This window comes from Nerophis lumbriciformis, linkage group LG05 (genome assembly GCF_033978685.3).
Source record: "Nerophis lumbriciformis linkage group LG05, RoL_Nlum_v2.1, whole genome shotgun sequence".
In the NCBI taxonomy this organism is placed as follows: domain Eukaryota; kingdom Metazoa; phylum Chordata; class Actinopteri; order Syngnathiformes; family Syngnathidae; genus Nerophis; species Nerophis lumbriciformis.
Genome location: NC_084552.2, coordinates 50,763,972 through 50,784,090, shown reverse-complemented (window position 1 = coordinate 50,784,090; position 20,119 = coordinate 50,763,972). Strand labels below are relative to the sequence as shown.

The window sequence follows — 20,119 nt, the reverse complement described above, 5'->3', positions numbered from 1 at the left end:
AAACATACAAACTGTGTATAACAATATAAAAACAAGACAATTTTTTAGAAAATACAAGCAGTTCCATCTCATCATATAATGCTTCTAGGTTTTCACACTTGTAATCCAACGATCCATCCATCCATCCATCCATCTTCTTCCGCTTATCCGAGGTCGGGTCGCGGTAATCCAACAATCACACAGAAAAATTAAATATAGAATAAATCAGATGTAGATAGTATTTAAAGGCAGCTAAATTCACAAGTAATTTGAGTCAAAGTTCTGTTTAGCGGATATCCCAAAATGCAACGTACGGGACACTTAAATTCAGAATCAGCTTTATTAGTCAAGTATGTTCAACACACAATGAATTTTACTAGGCAGTCTAAGCTCTCTTAGTTCAATGCAAGAAATAAAGAAAAACGCACCCCGAATGCAGCTGAGATAGGGAGAGGGACAAGCGGTAGTAAATGGATGGATGGATGGGCACCAACTATGACAGCATGCAGTACCAATGACTGCCACTGTGTACATGTGATGAGGTCGCTATACCTTGCTGTTTGTTTGTATTGGCGTCACTGTGTGACGTCACAGGAAAATGGACGGGTGTATATAACGATGAGTAAAATCAGGCACTTTGAAGCTTTTTTTAGGGATATTGCGTGATGGGTAAAATTTTGAAAAAAACTTCGAAAAATAAAATAAGCCACTGGGAACTGATTTTTAATGTTTTTAACCCTTCTGAAATTGTGATAATGTTCCCCTTTAAAGTATCACCATACAGTGACTGTGTGTGAGTGCGTTCATGTTTGTGGAACTTGTGACTCGCTGTGCCTCATGTAAAGGCTGTTAAAACAAAGCGCAGCCCTTCTCTTTATTCGACAGTAAACCTGGTCAAAAGAAAGAAATGTAGTGTGTTATAGCTGAGGCCGACTCACCTGTGGGAGATGCCTCAGAGAAAATAATGAGGAAACCTACTCTTAAAGCAGGCCTGGGCCATTATTTTGACTCGGGGGGCCAAATTTAGAGAAAAAAATGTGTCTGGGTGCCGGTATATCTGATGTGTAGGAACACTAATGCAAAACCTCACAATAATGTCTGATTGAATGCTCAAAAGGTTATGACAGACCGCATTAAAAAATGGAATGGAATTTTACGTGTTTTTACTGAATGAGACACCCAGGATGTACATGAAAATAAAGAATGTGGGATTTACAATATTAATTATGATCGATAAAACACTGAATATTGACAACATATGAATGTCACACCCCCTCTCGATTGACATATTTTACAATCAAACAAAACGCAACAAAAATACAATAAACCCAGCAAAATATGAACGCGAAGGGTAAAAAAAAACACTTACAATCTGATACATCTGATATATCACTAAGCTTTAGAACTTTGCTGTAAAAATCTCCTTCCGTGTCTGTCCCTGACACCCGCATTTGAGGCTGGCCGCTCTGGAAACACTCTGTGGAAACGCTCCCCACCCACACTGCTTGATGCCTCTTCTGAGCTGCTTTATCTTAGATTACCATAGTAACTAGTACATCATGCAAAAGCGCAGATTCCAATCATTGAAATCCTTTGTATAGTTCAAGACTTACGCTCATTTGAAAACATCACTGCACATCATAATGGCAGCTACAGTTTCCATTTAGAAAGATCTAAAAACATTATTTGGGAATGTCCGGGCCAGATTGAAAAGCTCAACGGGCCGCAAGCGGCCCCCGAGCCTTCATTTGCCCAGCTCTGTCTTAATGGAATCATAATTATGATTGAACATTGGGCAAATGACCAAATGGGCAGAACTTAAGAAATAAATACATCTTTAAATAGTTACTTAAACGTTTCAATAATTCATCAAATGTGAAATCTACTGTTAAATAATTAAATTGTGAAATTATAAAATGTAATTATTTTACGATTTAATTATTCCAAAATTTAATTAATCATTTAATGATTGTATTAATTATTTAACGGTATAAATATTTCAGGATGTAATTATTTCATAATTTACGTAATTATTTCAGTATTTATTTATTCCATAATTGAATTAATTCATGATGTAATGATTTATTAAATTATTTCATTTAAATGCTTTACTTACTCCCCCTCCACCCAATTCTTCCCCATTTTACACGAATGGGTGAAGACGGATAGAAATGAAGCTGATAGTCTGCATGTGGCAGCCAATTGCCTTCGCCTGTCCATCTGTGTGTCTGTGTCCAATCAGGGGACTGGATCTATCTTGCAGCAGCCAATCACGGAACTGAGTACATATTTCCAAAAGCCTATCAAATGTTCAGCTCCATCTTCCCGCTGTCCAATCACAGGGCGAATGACAACTCTTTGGTCCCGCCTACGTGACGCAGCTACTTCCGCTAAGTACTGAGCCACGCTTGTACGAAATGCTTTAATGTGGGTCAAGAAAGTCCATTTCGAAAGTCAATATTGGTCCAGATCTCTTTAATAAACAACAGTTAAACTAGAAACAAGCTGCAGATAAATATAGTCGCGTGGTTAAAACGTTGATAAAGGTACAACTTCAACCCGACTCTGCCTCCAGAAGCCCCCAGGTAAATGTACTCAAGACTTATTTTCTAAATTGACTTGAACGTGGTAAGAGCCTTTCCTAGCATGTGCCCCCCTAGTGGCTGTGGCCCTAAACAACCGCATAGATTGTTTATGCCAGGAGCCAGCCACGATTGGCTATGAGTTGGCCCGAGATCAACATTTTCAGTATTGCAGAACCATAATCTAGGGCAGTGGTTCTTAACCTTGTTGGAGGTACCAATATGCGCATTCACCGAACCCTTCTTTAGGGAAAAATAAAATGTTTTTTTTTCAAATTCAAGACAAAGTTATATGTTTTTGGTAACACTTTAGTATGGGGAACATATTCTAAGTAACAACGACTTAATTTAGAGTTTTTTGGACACTAGGGAACATATTCTAAGTAACAAAGACTTAATTTAGAGTTATTTGGTTAGGGTTAGGGTTAGGGCTAGGGTTAGAGGGCTAGAGTTATAATAAGGCCATGCGGAATAAGGCATTAATAAGTACTTGATAATGATTAGTTAAGAGCCAATATGTTACTAATTTGCATGTTAATAAGCAACTAATTAATGGTGAATATGTTCCCCATACTAAAGTGTTACCGTGTTTTTTTACTCGTTCATAAAATGAACCGTGCATGAACATCACCTTGTTCAAAGAACAAAACCAACACAGTGCATAAACTCACTACAAATTACTCACCTGCAAATCAGTGTGACTTCTGCTGTTGTCGTATCCGTAATACGCCGATAGGGAGAAGTTTTTATTTACACGATGAGTCGGGTATGTTTTGACCTCCACTGAACCCCTAGGGTTCGATCGAACCCAGGTTAAGAACCACTGATCCAGGGTACAGTAAGGAAACAATATGCAAAACATAAAATTGCGGAAATATTTTTTAAATGAAACATAATAAAACCGTGCATAGCTAGCAAGAAATCTCCAATAAATTAGAAAAAAAAAGATACAAAAGACGTAATAGTTTCCATGGTTTCTTTGGAGGAAATTGCAAAGTTGCATACAAGTCTAACATTAAAAGTTTGAACAATACTGTATTATTTCAAGCAGGGGTGTCCCAACCTAATATTGATATTGGATATCAGTCCAATATTAGCAGCCTTGCGTCCACACTAGGAGATATGAGCTCCGACACAACCAGTCCTGCAGCGTGTCTATTTGTGTAAAGCTGGACAGCCAGTTAACATCTAGATGTGCGACCCCGGATTTCCACTGGATGCTTAATGGCTGCTGAACTGCGCCGTGACGGATAGTCTCCGCCAGGGGTGGCCATTACGTCGATCGCGAGCTACCGGTCGATCACGGAGGTTGTGTCAGTCGATCTCCAACTAGGCATTGAAAAAATAGTCTTAAAAATTAGCGATCAGAAATCTTCACTATGACGTCACTTTCGTCACTTGATTGACATTCACGGCACCCGAGGGTCTTGTGAAATGACGCTGGCTGCTGCGAGCTCAGTGTGAAGGAAAAAAAAGACCGTCAGGGAGGTGAGAAACAGTTTTTATTTCAACCATACCTCCTGTCAAAAGCCTAAAGACTGACCACATAGTTTTTGTCTTCACAATAAAAGCGCTGCTCTATCCTGCCTGCGCTAACAAAATAAGAGTCTCAGAAAGCTGGCGTGCACAAGCCCGCAATCCATGGAGTGTGTATTTCTTGTAAAGTGTATAAAAAGGAGTATGGAAGCTGGACAAATAAGATGGCAAAAAGCAACCACTTTCATGTGGTATTGGACAGAAAGGAGGACTTTTTTTCTCCTCCATTAAAAAATGTGGACGTTGTCATCACTACTGTCTGATTCCAATCAATGCAAGTCATCAGAATCAGGTAATACACCAACTTATATTCTTGTCTTCAGGAAAGAAAGGAATCTATATGTGTTAAACATGCTTGTATTCCATCCATCCATTTTCTACCGCTTGTCCCTTTTGGGGTCGCGGGGGGTGCTGGAGCTTATCTCAGCTGCATTCTGGCGTATTATTTAAGTTAAAGTACCAATGATTGTCACACACACTCTAAGTGTGGCGAAATTATTCTCTGCATTTGACCCATCACCCTTGATCACCCCATGGGAGCTGAGGGGAGCAGTGAGCAGCAGCGGCGGCCACGCCCGGGAATCATTTCTGGTGATTTCACCTCCAATTCATTAAAACACCTGTAACTTGTTAACACAAATGTCTCTTTCATAAATAAATAAATATAAATTATATATATAAACGAGGTAGATCCCTTCGACTCGGTCATTTAAAAAGTAGCTCGCCTGCTGAAAATTGTGGGCACCCCTGGTCTCCACCATCCGCCAATCCCCACCACCACATTGTTGCGGCTCCACGGTGCAGCGGGGTAGCGCAGGCTTTTACGAAATCTTGCCAATCCGCGCGTAATCACATGATAAGTGGAGTTTTAGTAAAGCGAAACACAAAAATGTTTCTTATCTTTCCAAAAGAGCAAGCAAATAAACTCAGTCCTGCCATTCGAGATACGTAACGGCTGCTGAACAGCAACACTGCAGAACGTCTCCAGCTATGTGACGGCACTGACTTGACTCGTGGAAGTTTTGCCTTGCAGCAACAACATAACAATAACATAATTCCTGGTGAGCGTTGTACACAGACACACACACAAACACACACACATCTCATTGTACTCCCACTAACCACTCCCCTGCTTTCCTGACCCCTGTATCAGCTGGTATTTGACACAGGCTCCTAAATAACTGTCCTGGATATGCCTGCAATATGATTATTTGATTTAGGACCCTTCAGAATCAGCATGTCCTCATCTATTTGTGTGAACGAGGTGAAATTACGTTTAAAAACCTTTACAAGTTGACTTCAGGTCCATCTCTGCCCATTAGAAAATTTCAAAGTGTTAAATAAGATCCAACTTATAGTATTTTATTTTGAAAGTAAACTGGATATTATTTTGTGTTTGTGTGTGTCTTTTCTGCCCCACACAAGCAGATTTTAGCTTAATTGAGCCGATCTGTTGCGGCGACCGTCAAAATGAGAAGCCCTGCATATATTCAGGGCAGGGATGTGGTACAGCACCGGCAGGGTGCTGCCTAAGGTGGAAATTGACACATTGACTTGAATGGAAACGGGAAGAGTCCGCGGTGGCGGTGGCGCCATTGCGCAGCCGTTACACATTCAGAGATTGCCCACAATAGCACACAAGCTAGACATACGAATTAAGTGTACTTATTTGAACACCATTGCAGTCTAAAACAGCACATTTGTCAATATAAACAACTATGAAATAATTATAGTTGCACATTAATTACACTTACAGTCTCCAAGGCAGATGCGTATTACAACGTATCCAGTAACAAACGTGTACGCATCATTCAACTTACTGCATCATTAGCTTAACTTAGTTAATTATTGTATACTCCGTGTCATCAAAAAACACTCCACTTCAACTCAAAGACAGCATAAGTCCATTCAGGACAGTTAATAATAAATAGATTGTTTTTCAAACCTAGCATTGTTCTCTGTTTGACTAATTTCACTTTATCAAGATGTTTCTAAGATTCCACACTACAAAACAATAAAAGTCTGCATGATTCGTACTAATATTGGATTGGATCAATATTGATATCGGCCAATACTTAAGGTTCCATTGTATCGGAAGTGAAAACGCTTTATCAAAACACCCCAAATTTTGAGTAAATGAAAGATCCTTATACCTGTAGATGTAGAGATCTCAGACTGTGTGGCAGAGGAACAGGGATGTAATCGATCTTGTTGTCAGTCAGGTACAGGTACAGCAGTCCGGTCATGTCCTTGATGCATTAAACGATTTAGTTGAATGTTTTAAGAATGTGACATAACATGCTTTTTAGTATTTCTGTGGTGTGAAAGTGGATATACTGTACATCATTTACCTTAAAGGCCTCTTTGGTAATCCCCTTGGAGTCAATGTTGTTGTGGCTGGCGTCAATCAAGGTCATGGTCTCCGACAGGGCGGGCAGCTGCGAGATGTGATTTTCCCGAATCACCAGCTCCTCCAGCTCGGGCAGACCCATAAATGCCCTGCTGTCGACGGACGAGATCTCGTTGGCGGTCAGGTCGATCCTCTTAAGCTTGTCTAGAAACACATTAGACCACATTGTCAGGTCTTTGCCCTTAAAGCTCACTCCAGGGTCAAGCGTGACATACTCATGGAGGCAAAGTCCGACTTGTTGATCTTTGTAATCCTGTTGTAGCGGGCGTAGAAGTGAGTGGTGTCCTTGGGCAGAGGGGGGACGCTGTCCAGCTTTAAGTCATCGCAGTAGACTGAACCACCAAGGCACGTGCATAGCAAGCATGTGGGCATGCCTGGAGAATACAAGGACAAGTGTAATAACAAGACGCAGAACGCATACTGTGAATACTCCAATTAACGCCTCCCATTCAACTAACCAAAGAGTCTCCTATAGTTGCCGCTTGCACGGTCTATAAAAGTAAATCATCACTCGAGTCGGTCTCTAAGTAGCCAAAAGCTACATTTATTTTTAGTGTTATATGATTTTGTAAATAACTCCTTCCAATTAATATCATGTCCTTGTTGTAGTCTAGGTCAATAAACATTTTGGCTGTAATTAGAGCATTTACGGCATTGGACAATGTGATGGTTTGAACCAGGAAAGCTCCTCATCCAAGACCAGGAGAAGTCCTAAGTTCCTCCCCCGGTTCTGTGCTCACCTGTCCTGTCAACCTCAGGCTCTTCAGGTTCATCTGGCTCTGGAAGGCCAGAGCCCAGTGTCTCCTCAACACCACCAGTACCCTCCTGAGGGGTCTCTTGTGTGGGAAGCAGCCCCTCCTCTTGTTAGAGACAAGATTAGGCGTTGAAGAAATGGGTTAGACAAGCATGGATCACAAGTCTGGCAACCAGTCTGGGACTGTTTGCCGCGGTAGTTAGCAGTGTTACTCAAGGAAGTTTTTGTTGCATTTAACAGGAGTTAAATGGAAATCAATCTTTGGTTAGTAAGCAAAAACAGATTTATAAAAATTGTACTTCTGTCATTCTGGATCTAGATTAAATACTGACCTTTAGTGTCAGGGATCAGAGTTATATCAGGCTGCTCCGTGTCTCCGTAGCCAGAGACACCAGAAGTTCCAGAGGCTCCAGAGACCTCTATGTCTCCGGAGACTCCCAGATCCCCTGAGGTTCCTGAAACTCCTGAGAAATCCCCAGAAGTACCTGATGCTTCTTGTGGGCTAGTTGTAGGAAGGAGAGGCAGCTCCTCCTCTTGTTTAAGCCAAGGTGGAGGGGTTAGGAGACACATTAAGGGGACAAGAGGTGGGATGGACATTCAGTCAACTCATTCACTCACAATGAAGATCAAACAAAATGAAGAGGTAGCGTTCCTCAAGTTCCCCAAGTACTAACCTCCAGGTAATAATGTTATCCCTGGGACCTCGGACTCATCCGTGTCCCCAGAAACCCCAGAGCCTCCAGAGGCACCTGAGGTCAGAAGATCTCCCGAGAACCCAGAACCAGACTGGTCCCCAGACCCTCCAGTGGCAATACCGGACCCTCCGGACCCCAATTCTATTACAATTCCAGATCCTCCAGAGCCAAAGTCTCCGGAGGCTCCAGAAGTTGCAGATCCCATCCCAGATATCAAGAGATCTCCTGATCCCGTGAGATCTCCTGATATCAAGAAATCCCCAGACCCAGAAAGATCCCCAGATATTAGGAGATCCCCTGATCCGGAGACATCTCCAGAAATCAGGAGGTCCCCTGATCCAGAGACCCCCCCAGATCCAGAAAAATCCCCTGATATAAAGTAATCCACATCCCCGGATACCAAGAACTCCCCTGATTCTCCAGAGCCGCTGATTATCTCCTCAGAAGCCCCAGAGATGAAGACAATATCCCCAGAACCCCCGGAGGCGCCTGAGACCAGCGGGTCCCCTGAGCCTCCTGACCCGGAAACCCCAGAGGCTCCCGAGGCACCAGACCCCACCGAGCCCCCAAAATCCCCGGAGACATGAAGGATGTCAATGGGCATCAGACGCAGCTCCACCTCTTGTTAGAGACAAGATGAGGGATTAATGGACATACATTTAACTGAGGACAGCTAGTTAAATGGAACACATGCACTTACAGACAAACGATTACAATTGATTAGTTATTAAGGGCAATGCTGCTTGCACAAATCCAAGACCCTTTTACCGCAAAACCCCTTCACGTTCAGAGCTTTTTCCAGACCTTTCTGTGTGTCTGGGCCCATGAGAACTCCGGACCCGCCTGAGCCTTGAGGGATAAGCTGAGGTTTCAGGGGCAGCTCTTCCTCTTCCTCCTCTTCTTCTTGGTCCACCTGCTCCTCCAAGGAGGCCTCTGGTACTGGGTAGTTGTAGTCTGGCGGGGCCAGTGTGCCAATCTCTATCTGAGGAGAAGACAAAATACCTGAGACCACAATGGCAGATCTGAAGACCCTCAATGAACGATTAGGGAAACAAAAACCTTAAAAACCTCTAATTTTGACATGAGGTCTTCTATTTTCTATTCTGATATCCAAAAACTGAACCGTGATGTCAAAATCTGATCAGAGGTAGCTTCAGGAAGTTGCCTATAGCCACAGCTAGATGGCAGCAAAAAGCCCATTTGTTGGGCTTCAAGCAGTAGTACATACTTTCTAGTCACTGCAGTAAAGACATAATACTGATATTTGTATTTATTTATTTTTCATTTATTATTTTTTTCATTTTTAATACCCTTTTTCATCATGTTGTGTTCACTCTTTTATGTTAAATTAAAAAAATTAAAAACACATAAAATAAAGAAATGCAATACATGTAAAAAAAAATATATATTAATACAGTATAAATATGAAAAGGGACAAGCAGTAGAAAATGGATGAAATATGTAATACAATTTCACTAAAATATTTAAAAAAATATATACTAAAATGAATTTTATTGTTAATATTTGTATTGTTTATATTTTTTATTGGTATATATAAATAACATAACAAATATAAACATAACTATGATATTACCGTAATTATTTTTGCCATTATTTAGTGATTTGTCTGCGTCTGTAAAGTGATGTTTTCAGAAGTTGTATACACGTGTAAAACCTTACTCATAATCTCAGAAAATTAATTTTGAATTCCTTTTTTATGTGTGGTTGGATGATTTCACAGATTATTTATTTATATTTTTTGTTTACTTATTTTTATACTAGATTACCTTTTTGTTTAATTTTGTACTTCAAAAAATGTAATGTAATAACAAATAAATACATTCAATAAATACAACATGTTTTGTAATATTTTAATTTGGAATCAGTCAAACATATATAACATATAAACTAAAATATTTCAAAATATCCATCCAACTATTTTCTACCGTTTTCCCAATATGTGATAATGCCACAGATGATGTATTTGTATTTTTTTTACCTGTTTATAACTTATTTTATCACCTTTTTGCGTAATGTTTTATTTTGTGTTATCATTCTGTCCTGAATATTTGTAATATGATAACAAATACATACAAAGGTTTGCATTAGAAGCATTTTTGATTTTTAAACTTACTTAAAATTATAACTCGCAATAATTGAAACAAAGATACTTCAAAATATTTGTCATAAAATAGAAAATTAAATTTGGATATTTTGTGTAGTAGGATTCAAAATAATAAAAAACATGATCATAATTACTGTGTTTTGCTATATAGTTTCGTTTTGTCTGCTTCTGTATAGTGTCGTTTTAAAAAGTGCTATATATGTGCAAAACATAATTCATTTTAAAGAACATTTAGATTCAAGTCGTATTTTTGTGTGGTTTGTCAACTTTTGGTGGCTGTATCGTTATTTTATTCACATATTGCACACATTCCATTTTTGCCCACAATTCTCCTTTCTTACTATTTAAACTTTTCTGGAAATGACTTTCATCATGCTAGGCTACAATGGTATTACGGTCTGAGGCTATGGCGCCACCTGCTGCAATACACAGAATAATGTGCCTTTATGGACTTTTAATGTGTATTTTTTTGTGTCCAACCTGCAGTTCAAACCTCTTCCAGATGGTGGCGATGAACCCCCACACACCGCCCGCAGGCAGGTAATACCTGACACCTAAAGCACCCACTCATATGGTCCTTGTGGAACCAAGACACACATGGTAGCCGCAAGAATGCACATTTTGCAACAGGCTTCAAACTGAACTGTGACACAATATAACAAAAAAATACGTGCTTTTTTTTTTAAGATGGAAGTGAAATAATGAGTCACACGGGGTAATTAATGGCTACAATTAAAGAATTTTCTCATGCTGCACGGCACATTTTAAGCAGGATGCAACAAGGCAGGCCTTTGAAAGCGCACCCATTCGTCCTCCCCTCCAACACCAAACAAACATATGCACCCGAGGGGGAAAGAAGAGGCCAAAAGCTGGCAAGCAGAAGTGCAGAAAAAACAGTAGCGCAGTCAATGTAAGCATGCAAGCTAAAGCCAAATATTATGTAGCGCTGCTTTACTAGAATTAGTCAGTGGATGCATTCACCTGTGGCGCACAAGCTCACCTCGTTTAATAATAATTAGAGATAGAATGAAACCACATTCATGCAGTGTCATGCTCTGTATCATTTACAAAAAACACATTCTTGTGGCCTACAGCAGCAGACAAGTTCTCCGCACTGAGCATGTTGTCCAAAATAAAGCTGACATGGGCTGCACGACAAGACAAACACATAACTTGTAATCCTGACGCCTCATAGACTGACAACTACTGCATTTAACATGTATTTGTTTAAAACTGCATTTAACATGTATTTGTACCAAAAAAAGTACTTTAGGCTCCTTGTTGTTGATGCTGCCTGATGCAATGCACAATAAACGCAAAAAAGCTGCACTAGAAGTTTTACATCACGTGATGGCGAGCAGACAAAACGTCTTGGTCTTAAGTCTAAAAAGTCCCTAAATAAATCTAAAAGTAGGTTATTAAAAACCTGTGAGCAGACTGAGGATTTGCCTGAGTTCCATCGCGGAGAAAAGAAGATAAATCCCAAAAAAAACAGAAGCATTGGAAGCGGAAAGTCAAGACTCAGCATTCCACAAGCATGGAGTTCATTTCTCCCTTGACATCTGATGCACATGAACAAAATGTGTGTCGGAACTTCAGGCCTTTAAACTCGTCTTATTACCAAGTAGGATGTATTCAACCACGCTTGACTATACTAGTAAGCTATATCTACATTCATATTCATTCATTCCATTTCATGCAAGAATTGAGTATAATTGCTAGTTTTTTAATATCATCATTATTTTTGCTAGATTTGTTTTCATATTTTTGCACATAATTACATTTATAATAAAATAATCAATTTGAAATAACTATATACAATAATACATAATAATAATTATACATACAATGCATTTAAAAAAAATCTGCGTTTTTTAAAGTTGTATTTAATAAAATTGTAACGAATCATACATACAATAAGGCATTTAAAAAATATTAGGAATCAAAGTTGATCAAATAATTGTGTGCATGATTCTTTTTTATGTTTTTGTTAAAACATTTTACTTAATAAAACAATAGTGACTTAAAAATACAATGATACATTTAAAGAATAGCATTTAAAACATATCGTGTGCATGGTTCCTTATTTTCTTTGTTTTATTCATAATATTTTTTTTATTTAAATTGAAATGACTTTAAATTACAATAGTTAATTTTAAAGAATGATATAAATAAATGAAATAGAATAAAAATACATAATTTTCAAAATCCCCCTGATGCTCTTTTTTAAGTGTATCCTATATATTGTTTACATAAAAAAAATTATACTGAAAAATATTAATAAATATAAATATAATATTATACATCCATCCATCCATCCATTTCCTACCGCTTATTCCCTTTTGGGGGTGCAGGGGGCGCTGGAGCCTATCTCAGCTACAATCGGGCGGAAGGCGGCGTACACCCTGGACAAGTCGCCACCTCATCGCAGGGCCAACACAGATAGACAGACAACATTTACACTCACATCCACACACTAGGGCCAATTTAGTGTTGCCAATCAACTTATCCCCAGGTGCATGTCTTTGGAAGTGGGAGGAAGCCGGAGTACCCGGAGGGAACCCACGCAGTCACGGGGAGAACATGCAAACTCCACACAGAAAGATCCCGAGCCCGGGATTGAACCCAAGACTACTCAGGACCTTCGTATTGTGAGGCAGATGCACTAACCCCTGTTTCACCGTGCTGCCCAATATTATACATATTAATTAATTTATATAACATTAAAACACTTACTGCTTCAAAAATTAGATTTCGGAGTGTTTTAGTTTGTATTAGACATCATAACAAAAACAATAAATTAAATATTTTAGTTATTCATTTTAATATTTTACACACAACAGACCATATATAAACAAAAGAAAACACCTTTTTGTTCATAATTATTTTTGCTTTTGTCTATTGTATTGTTTGCTTTTAATAAGTGGTATCTTGTGTGTTATATATGTCCCAAAATTATATTTTAAAAAAAGTAAGAAAAATTTATAATACTTTTATTTTAGTTTGTTTCTTCTTTTGACAGCAGTTTGTTGCTTTGTCTTTTTATCTTCATTATAGTCACGGATCACACACACACGTTTTCCTGAAATCACCAGTGACTTGTCCGGAAGTGACTTTCTTCAGGTTTATGATTGGCTACAATGATTTTGCAATCGGGTGTTATAGCGCCACCTGTTGCTCCGACACGTGCTTATTAGTATACAAATGCAATGCAAAAAGCATGTGGGATTCCAATTAATTTGTAAATTGAAGTCGTGAAGAGTCTGTTTCCACGTGAACACTTGAGCCATGAACCTCGTAACCGTGGCCTACATTCACATGATAAATGAAAGCGTGAAATGCAGCCCTTGCGGCGAGGGCTCGCAGGAACGCCACATCAGACGAGTGGAGATGATTTAAACCAGTTGTGGATTTTTTTGTGTGTGAGAAAATGTGAGAACGAGCAAAGCAAGTAGAAGCGGGCCTCCATTGTTGCTCATGACAATGTATAAAACATCATATTCAAAAGGAACCTTCCACAGTTGGAAAATATGTTCACCTTCTCGTCATCCATGCTGTTAATGCGATTTGTTGACATCCGAGGGACTTTAGTGTCTTTTGCAGCTGCCTGAGCGGGAATGCTAAACCCCGTTGATGTAATTATTCCGACTTGACTCAGCTCGGTAACTTTCCAAACACATCAGACCGGGATGTCAGTCCTTTAACACATGCAGAGGAAGACCGCACAGATACACCATGCTGTTCAACTCTATTGTCCATTTTAGGAGGTTCCAGACTATCACTTTTTTAATGTCTTTTTCCACTGAATCAGCATCCCTATGAAGTAAATGTCATAAATGCAGAATAAAATTAACAGTAAAATATTTTTTGCACGAAGCAAAATATTGTGCATATTGATCTGGCTGCATATGTAATCAATTCAATGTAAAATATTAATTCAAATGGCCTTCAACTGGACGTATTTGTTGCTTCTCCCCGCTTCTTAAAATTAGACTTTACTATGAATGATAATCATAAATTATTCACAAATGTTATTTTGTGTTATTCCTTATTTCAATTATACTACAAGTTAATTTTGTTTAGACACATAAACAATTTAGATCAGAATTATACTTTAATGTTGTCCCTGGGTTTTCACTAAGTCCTGTTACCTTCACACAATAAATGTGGAATATTCCACAAGTCACAAGGTGCACAGAAAGTTGCCCATTCTCATCATCTGCAAGCCAAATGTAAATTATTTTTCTGTATCTATCAACTAAAACTAGGGTTGGAAATCTCGACACAGTCCTGTTACTTAAATATTTATTTTTTTAAATAAAATATTTTGTTGAATCACTGTAAGTCAGCAAGCTATGAACATTAATGCTCTGTGGCTATATTTCATGTGTTTGATAATTCTATGCTAAAAACTCCATCCTGTTACTTATAGTCCTGTTACTCGAACACTTAGAAACATTGTACATAATAAAATAATGTCAATAGTACACATTTGTAGTAGTTCAATATGTGTATTTTCAGATGCTGAGTTCAAATTCACACACTAATGGTATGCCTTGGTTTTCACTCAGTCCTGTTACTCTAACACATAGGAATGTAAATATTCTGCAAGTCGCATGATGCACAGGAAGTTGTGCCATTCACATCCTCTGCAGGACAAAAGTAAGCTCACACATTTGGTTTTCTGTATCTTCAAAATCTCGACACAGTCCTGTTGCCGAAATAATTTATTTTTTAAATAAAATATTTTGTTGAATCACTGTAAGTCAGCTAGCTATTAGCATACGTTCTATGTGGCTATATTTCATGTATTTAATAATTATTTGCTAAAAACACACTCCTGTTACTTTCAGTCCTGTTACTCAAACACTTAAGAAACTTTACTCAAAATAAAATAAAGTCAATAGTACACATCTGTGGTAGTTCAATACGTATGTTTTCAGATGTTGAGTTAAGATTCACACATTAGTGGTATCCTTGGGTTTTCACTCAGTCCTGTTACTCTAACACATAGGAATGTGGAATATTTTGCTAGACGCATGATGCACAGGAAGTTGTACCGTTCACATCCTCTGCAGGACAAAAGTAAGTTCACACATTTGTTTTTATGTATCTTCAAAATCTTGACATAGTCCTGTTACCTAAATTACTTTTGTTTTCAAATAAAAATATTTTGTTCAATCACTGTAATTCAGCAAAGTATTAGTAAAAATGCTATGTGGCTACATTTCATGTATTTGGTCATTTTATGCTAAAAACTCACTCCTGTTACTTTCAGTCCTGTTACTCAAACACTTAACAACGTTGTTCAAAATAAAATAAAGTCAGTAGTTCTATGTATTTTCAGATTTTGAGTTCAGATTCACATTTTAGTGGTATCCCTGGGTTTTTAACTCAGTCCTGTTACACTAACACACAACAATTTAGAATATTCCGCAAGTTGCATGATGCACAGGATGTTGTGTCGTTCACACCCTCTACAGGCCAAAAGTAAGTTCACACATTTGTTGTTCTGTATCTTCAAAATCTCGACACAGTACTGTTATCTAAATTATCTATTTTTTAAATACAAATATTTTGTTGAATCACTAAGTCCGGAAAGTATTAGCATACATGCCAAGTGGCTATATTTAATGTATTTGGTCCTGTTACTCAAACACTTAGAAACTTTGTTCAAAATAAAATAAAGTCAATACACGTTTGTAGTAGTTCAATATGTGTATTTTCAGATTTTGAGTTCAAATTCACAAATTAGTGGTATCCCTCGGTTTTTAGTCAGTCCTGTTACCCTAGCACATAAAAATGTAGACTACAGTATTCCGCTTGTCGCATGGTGCACAGGAAGTTTTGTCGTTCATATCCTCCACATGCCAAAAGTAAGTTAACACATTTGTTTTTCTGTTTATTTTATATTTTATATTTCAACTATGACTGGTGGTTAAAATCTAAACATAGTCCTGTGTAATCTGCTTAGTGTCAACATTCTTTTAGCTTAAATGCTATGTAGTTATATTTCATGTACTAAATCTAAATATCTATATATAAATCTATGCTAAAAACTCACTCTTGTTACTTTCAGTCCTGTATTCCAAACACTTAGAAACCTTGTGCAACTATAAAGTTGCCTGAGATGGGCAAATACACATTTTTGGTAGTTCAATATGTGTAAAATCAGATTTTGAGTTAAATTTTCCCCTTTGCAACACTGTCCTGTACCTAAATAATTTATTTTTTAAATAACGTATTTTGTCGAATCACTGCAATGTGCTTAGTGTCCACATGCTATTAGCATACATGCTATGTGGCTATATTTATACTATGTGTATATATATATATATATATATATATATATATATATATATATATATATAAATATATATGTATATGTGTGTGTGTGTATGTATGTGTATATATGTGTGTATTTGTGTGTATGTAAGTGTATATATATGTGTGTATGTATGTATATATGTGTGTGTATATATATATATATATGTGTGTGTGCGTGTATGTATGTATATATATATGTATGTGTATATGTATGTATGTATATATATATATATATATATATATATATGTGTGTGTGTGTGTGTGTGTGTGTATGTATGTATATATATGTATGTGTATATGTATGTATATATATGAATGTGTATATATATGTTTATATATTTATGTATATATATATGTGTGTATGTATGTATATATATGTGTAAGTGTATATGTATGTATATATATATAGGTATGTGCATATATATGTATATATGTGTATGTGTATATATGTATGTGTTAATATATGTATATTTATATATGTGTATATTTATGTGTATATATGTATGTGTATATTTATGTATATATATGTATATATATATATATTTATATATGTATATATATGTATGTGTGTATATATATGTATGTATATGTATGTGTATATGTATGTATATATATATATATATATATATATATGTATGTATGTGTATATGTAAGTATGTATATATATATATGTATGTGTATATGTATGTATATATATATATATGTATGTATGTGTATATGTATGTATGTATATATATATATATATATATATATATATATATATATATATACTGTATGTATGTATGTATATTATGTATGTATGTATATATGTATGTATATGTGTATATATATACTGTATATATATATGTATATGTATGTATGTATATATATATATATATATATATATATATATATATATATATATATATATATATATATATATATATATATATATACATATACATATATATATATATATATATATAACATTTATTTGCTTATTCTAAGCTAAAGCTCACTCCTGTTACTTAAATAAAATAAAATAAAGTTGCCTGAAATGAGCCAATACATTTGTAGTAAGTGCAGACTTAGATTTTGAATTTAAAAAATACATAAATTTAAGTTTACTCTGAGATAGCTACAACAAGCCAATGGCACCGATTTGTTTGAATGGCCAATTGATCTTTTTAATAATATAGGCTAGCATAGTATGTACAGTATACATTAAACTATATATAGTAGACATGTGAATCTCACAACAAATCACAATTAAATTCCGTTCCCATCTTGGGGTGACACAACACAGTAATGTACCAGTTATTTGGTATGTCAGTTATAATAAACCTTTTCAAAATGACTTATGGATGATAAAAGCACCTCTTGGCTGCTGACCTAAGACATATACTGTATATGTGGAGATGACCCTAAAAAATAATTTAGAAAATAAATTCTTAAAAGTTTTGAATTCATTTTGAATAGTGATGAATAAGAATCACAATTTGAATGTGATTAGATTTTTTTTCCAGCACCGGGTGTATAATATTATGGTTTATATAGTCATAAATAAGTAGATAAAGCAATGTGGTCGTAAATGAAAAGTACCTCCTATATGACAAGAGCGTGCTGCTGTTTTTAAAGACCTATTGCAAAAGTACTGTGGTCCCTGTAGTCAAATTCAGGTTGATACTACCATGCTTTTATTTTGAAGCCTACTTTGCACTAAACAGGAAGTTGCTATGTGTATGCCGTTTAACTAGACAGCAATTAAAATGATGTGAAAGAGTTCTTTTTGCCGTCAAACTGAGTTAAGAGTAGAGTGGAGCTGTAACAGCGTTCACCTCTGGGTCGTCGATGGTCGGCCCGTCTTCATAGTCATACTCCTGGTTTTCCGAATTCAAATCGTCCACGTCGTAGTTGCCGCCGTCGTACGTGTCCAAGTCCGCTTGTCGGGAAAACCTGGGTCCGGCCAGCACTGCTTTGAGGACGACGAGTCCGAGCACGAGTCGCACTAACGTCTTCATTGTTCACACACAAAGACAAAGGCAATCCCCTGACGGAAAAAGGAGATTTATTGTAAGTAAACATGCAGGCACAACATTTACATGCATTTCATATACAAAATATTGCATTGTGACTATAATGGCGGCCATCTTGGCTCAACCGCCTCTACTGTGTCAAAGGTCAGGTGGCGGCCATATAATCAGGGAACTTCTGCTTATTGTCCTCTTGCAGCACAACTGTTGCAGCTATGTTAGTGGGAAATACATTAAGGCTTTTGAAAATGTGTTGTGTGCAGTATTTGATTTAGATTTGTTTATCCAAAATCAATTTCTGGGGTCTTCAGTTGAATGTTTAAAAGTACAGGTGCTAGCATGCTTAGCATGTTTAGCATAGGCTCTTAATCACAGAAGACGCCAGCCAGCGTGTGGATTCCTCAGCGTTTTTGACAGGTGCAGCCAAGTCTCAGCATGCGTCCAAAAAACGAGCAAAGAGTCCTCCAGGCCGGGGCAGAGAAGCGGAGCGCGAGGGACGAGGGGGAAGAAGAAGAAAAGGGTGAGACAGGGAGGAGAGAGAGACAAGATGTTGGCCCTCAGGGTTAGACGGAGAACTTCTGCAAAAGGAAAGGGAGGGAGGTGGGTTTTTTTTTTTGGTTTAAGACTCGCTCCTCGACCCCTTGGCCCTGACAGAGGGCCTTTATGAGGAGGGCCTGGTCACTGCCTGTCTCAGCACTCAAACTCCAAATTCCACCGAGGTTTGTGGACAGGATGGCAGTCAGCTTGGGGCTGCAAGGAAACGCTTCATTCAGTGCACACACAACCACACACATACACTAAACACACACACACACACACACACACACACACACAAACACACACACACACACACACACACGGAAGGGTGCTTCTTCTCACAGATGCACACTGTCTTGAGGATATTAAGACCCCTCAAATTTAGAGACATAATTTGTCTTTGCATCTATCATCATATGTGTCCGTGCTTGATAATGATTGCTAAAGTTAAGAAGGTGATCTTTTATAGCCGCCATGACAGCGTCCATGTTATCCTCGGATCCATGTGGGACATTCCTGACATCCGCCATAACCCCCCTTAAGAGAGATGAGTCTGAGCTGTCTACATTCAAAAGTTTCTATAAAGAACCTCATTGAGACCATAGCCAAAGAGAGCCACATCATGTTGGGAGTAGCTTTGACTTCAGGACGCGACGGAAGAATGCAAAGAAAGTACAGCCGGGATGGATCTATCCAAAAACATCCATCTTATAGGTCAGAAATACACCATCCAGTGCATCCCAATCGTCACACTGCATCTCCAAAAAATAACTTCCCTTAAAGAACTTAATAGAGAATGTAGCCATTTTTTGAGAAATTATAAATATATATTTTTAGGGATCCAAAATGCAAAGAAATGAGATCCAGGATAAGTCCTGAAAGCATCACCTGGACCATCAAGACAAGTGACCCCTTCACCTGTAGCACCCCAAACCCAGGAGTCACCTGCCCCACGCCCCACTAAAGAGCAGCTTACCTGTGTATCCGACCTTCCCCAATGCTCCCTTCAGCTGCGATGGAGATGCTGAGGGCTTGGCGTCTTGGCCAATGGCGATGGGGTCGCGCAGAGGTGGCCTCAAGACGAGGGCGGGGGCTCTAGGGGGCCTATAGCGGGCGTGCGTGTCCGAGAGTGTGTCCGCGACGGGTGCATGTGTAGGTCTGA

At 37.8% G+C, this 20,119-nt stretch overlaps 1 protein-coding gene and 1 long non-coding RNA gene across 2 annotated transcripts in view; one reads left to right on the top strand and one right to left on the bottom strand.

The window, feature by feature from the left end:
- epyc (epiphycan) overlaps positions 1-20,119 on the bottom strand; it is a 21,737-nt gene extending 1,618 nt beyond the window's left edge. Inside the window, exons 1-10 of the mRNA XM_061959522.2 lie at positions 19,934-20,119; positions 18,226-18,437; positions 8,761-8,938; positions 8,478-8,577; positions 7,936-8,384; positions 7,594-7,794; positions 7,248-7,367; positions 6,723-6,881; positions 6,449-6,651; positions 6,251-6,346 (exon numbers count right to left, since the gene is read on the bottom strand). Of these exons, the coding sequence (XP_061815506.1) occupies positions 6,251-6,346; positions 6,449-6,651; positions 6,723-6,881; positions 7,248-7,367; positions 7,594-7,794; positions 7,936-8,384; positions 8,478-8,577; positions 8,761-8,938; positions 18,226-18,408 (1,689 nt within the window). The 5' untranslated portion in view covers positions 18,409-18,437; positions 19,934-20,119. The remainder of the gene's footprint in view (positions 1-6,250; positions 6,347-6,448; positions 6,652-6,722; positions 6,882-7,247; positions 7,368-7,593; positions 7,795-7,935; positions 8,385-8,477; positions 8,578-8,760; positions 8,939-18,225; positions 18,438-19,933) is intronic.
- LOC133606023 (uncharacterized) overlaps positions 2,374-20,119 on the top strand; it is a 31,460-nt gene continuing 13,714 nt past the window's right edge. The window contains exons 1-2 of the long non-coding RNA XR_009815212.2: positions 2,374-2,564; positions 10,568-10,621. This is a non-coding gene — a long non-coding RNA (uncharacterized lncRNA). The remainder of the gene's footprint in view (positions 2,565-10,567; positions 10,622-20,119) is intronic.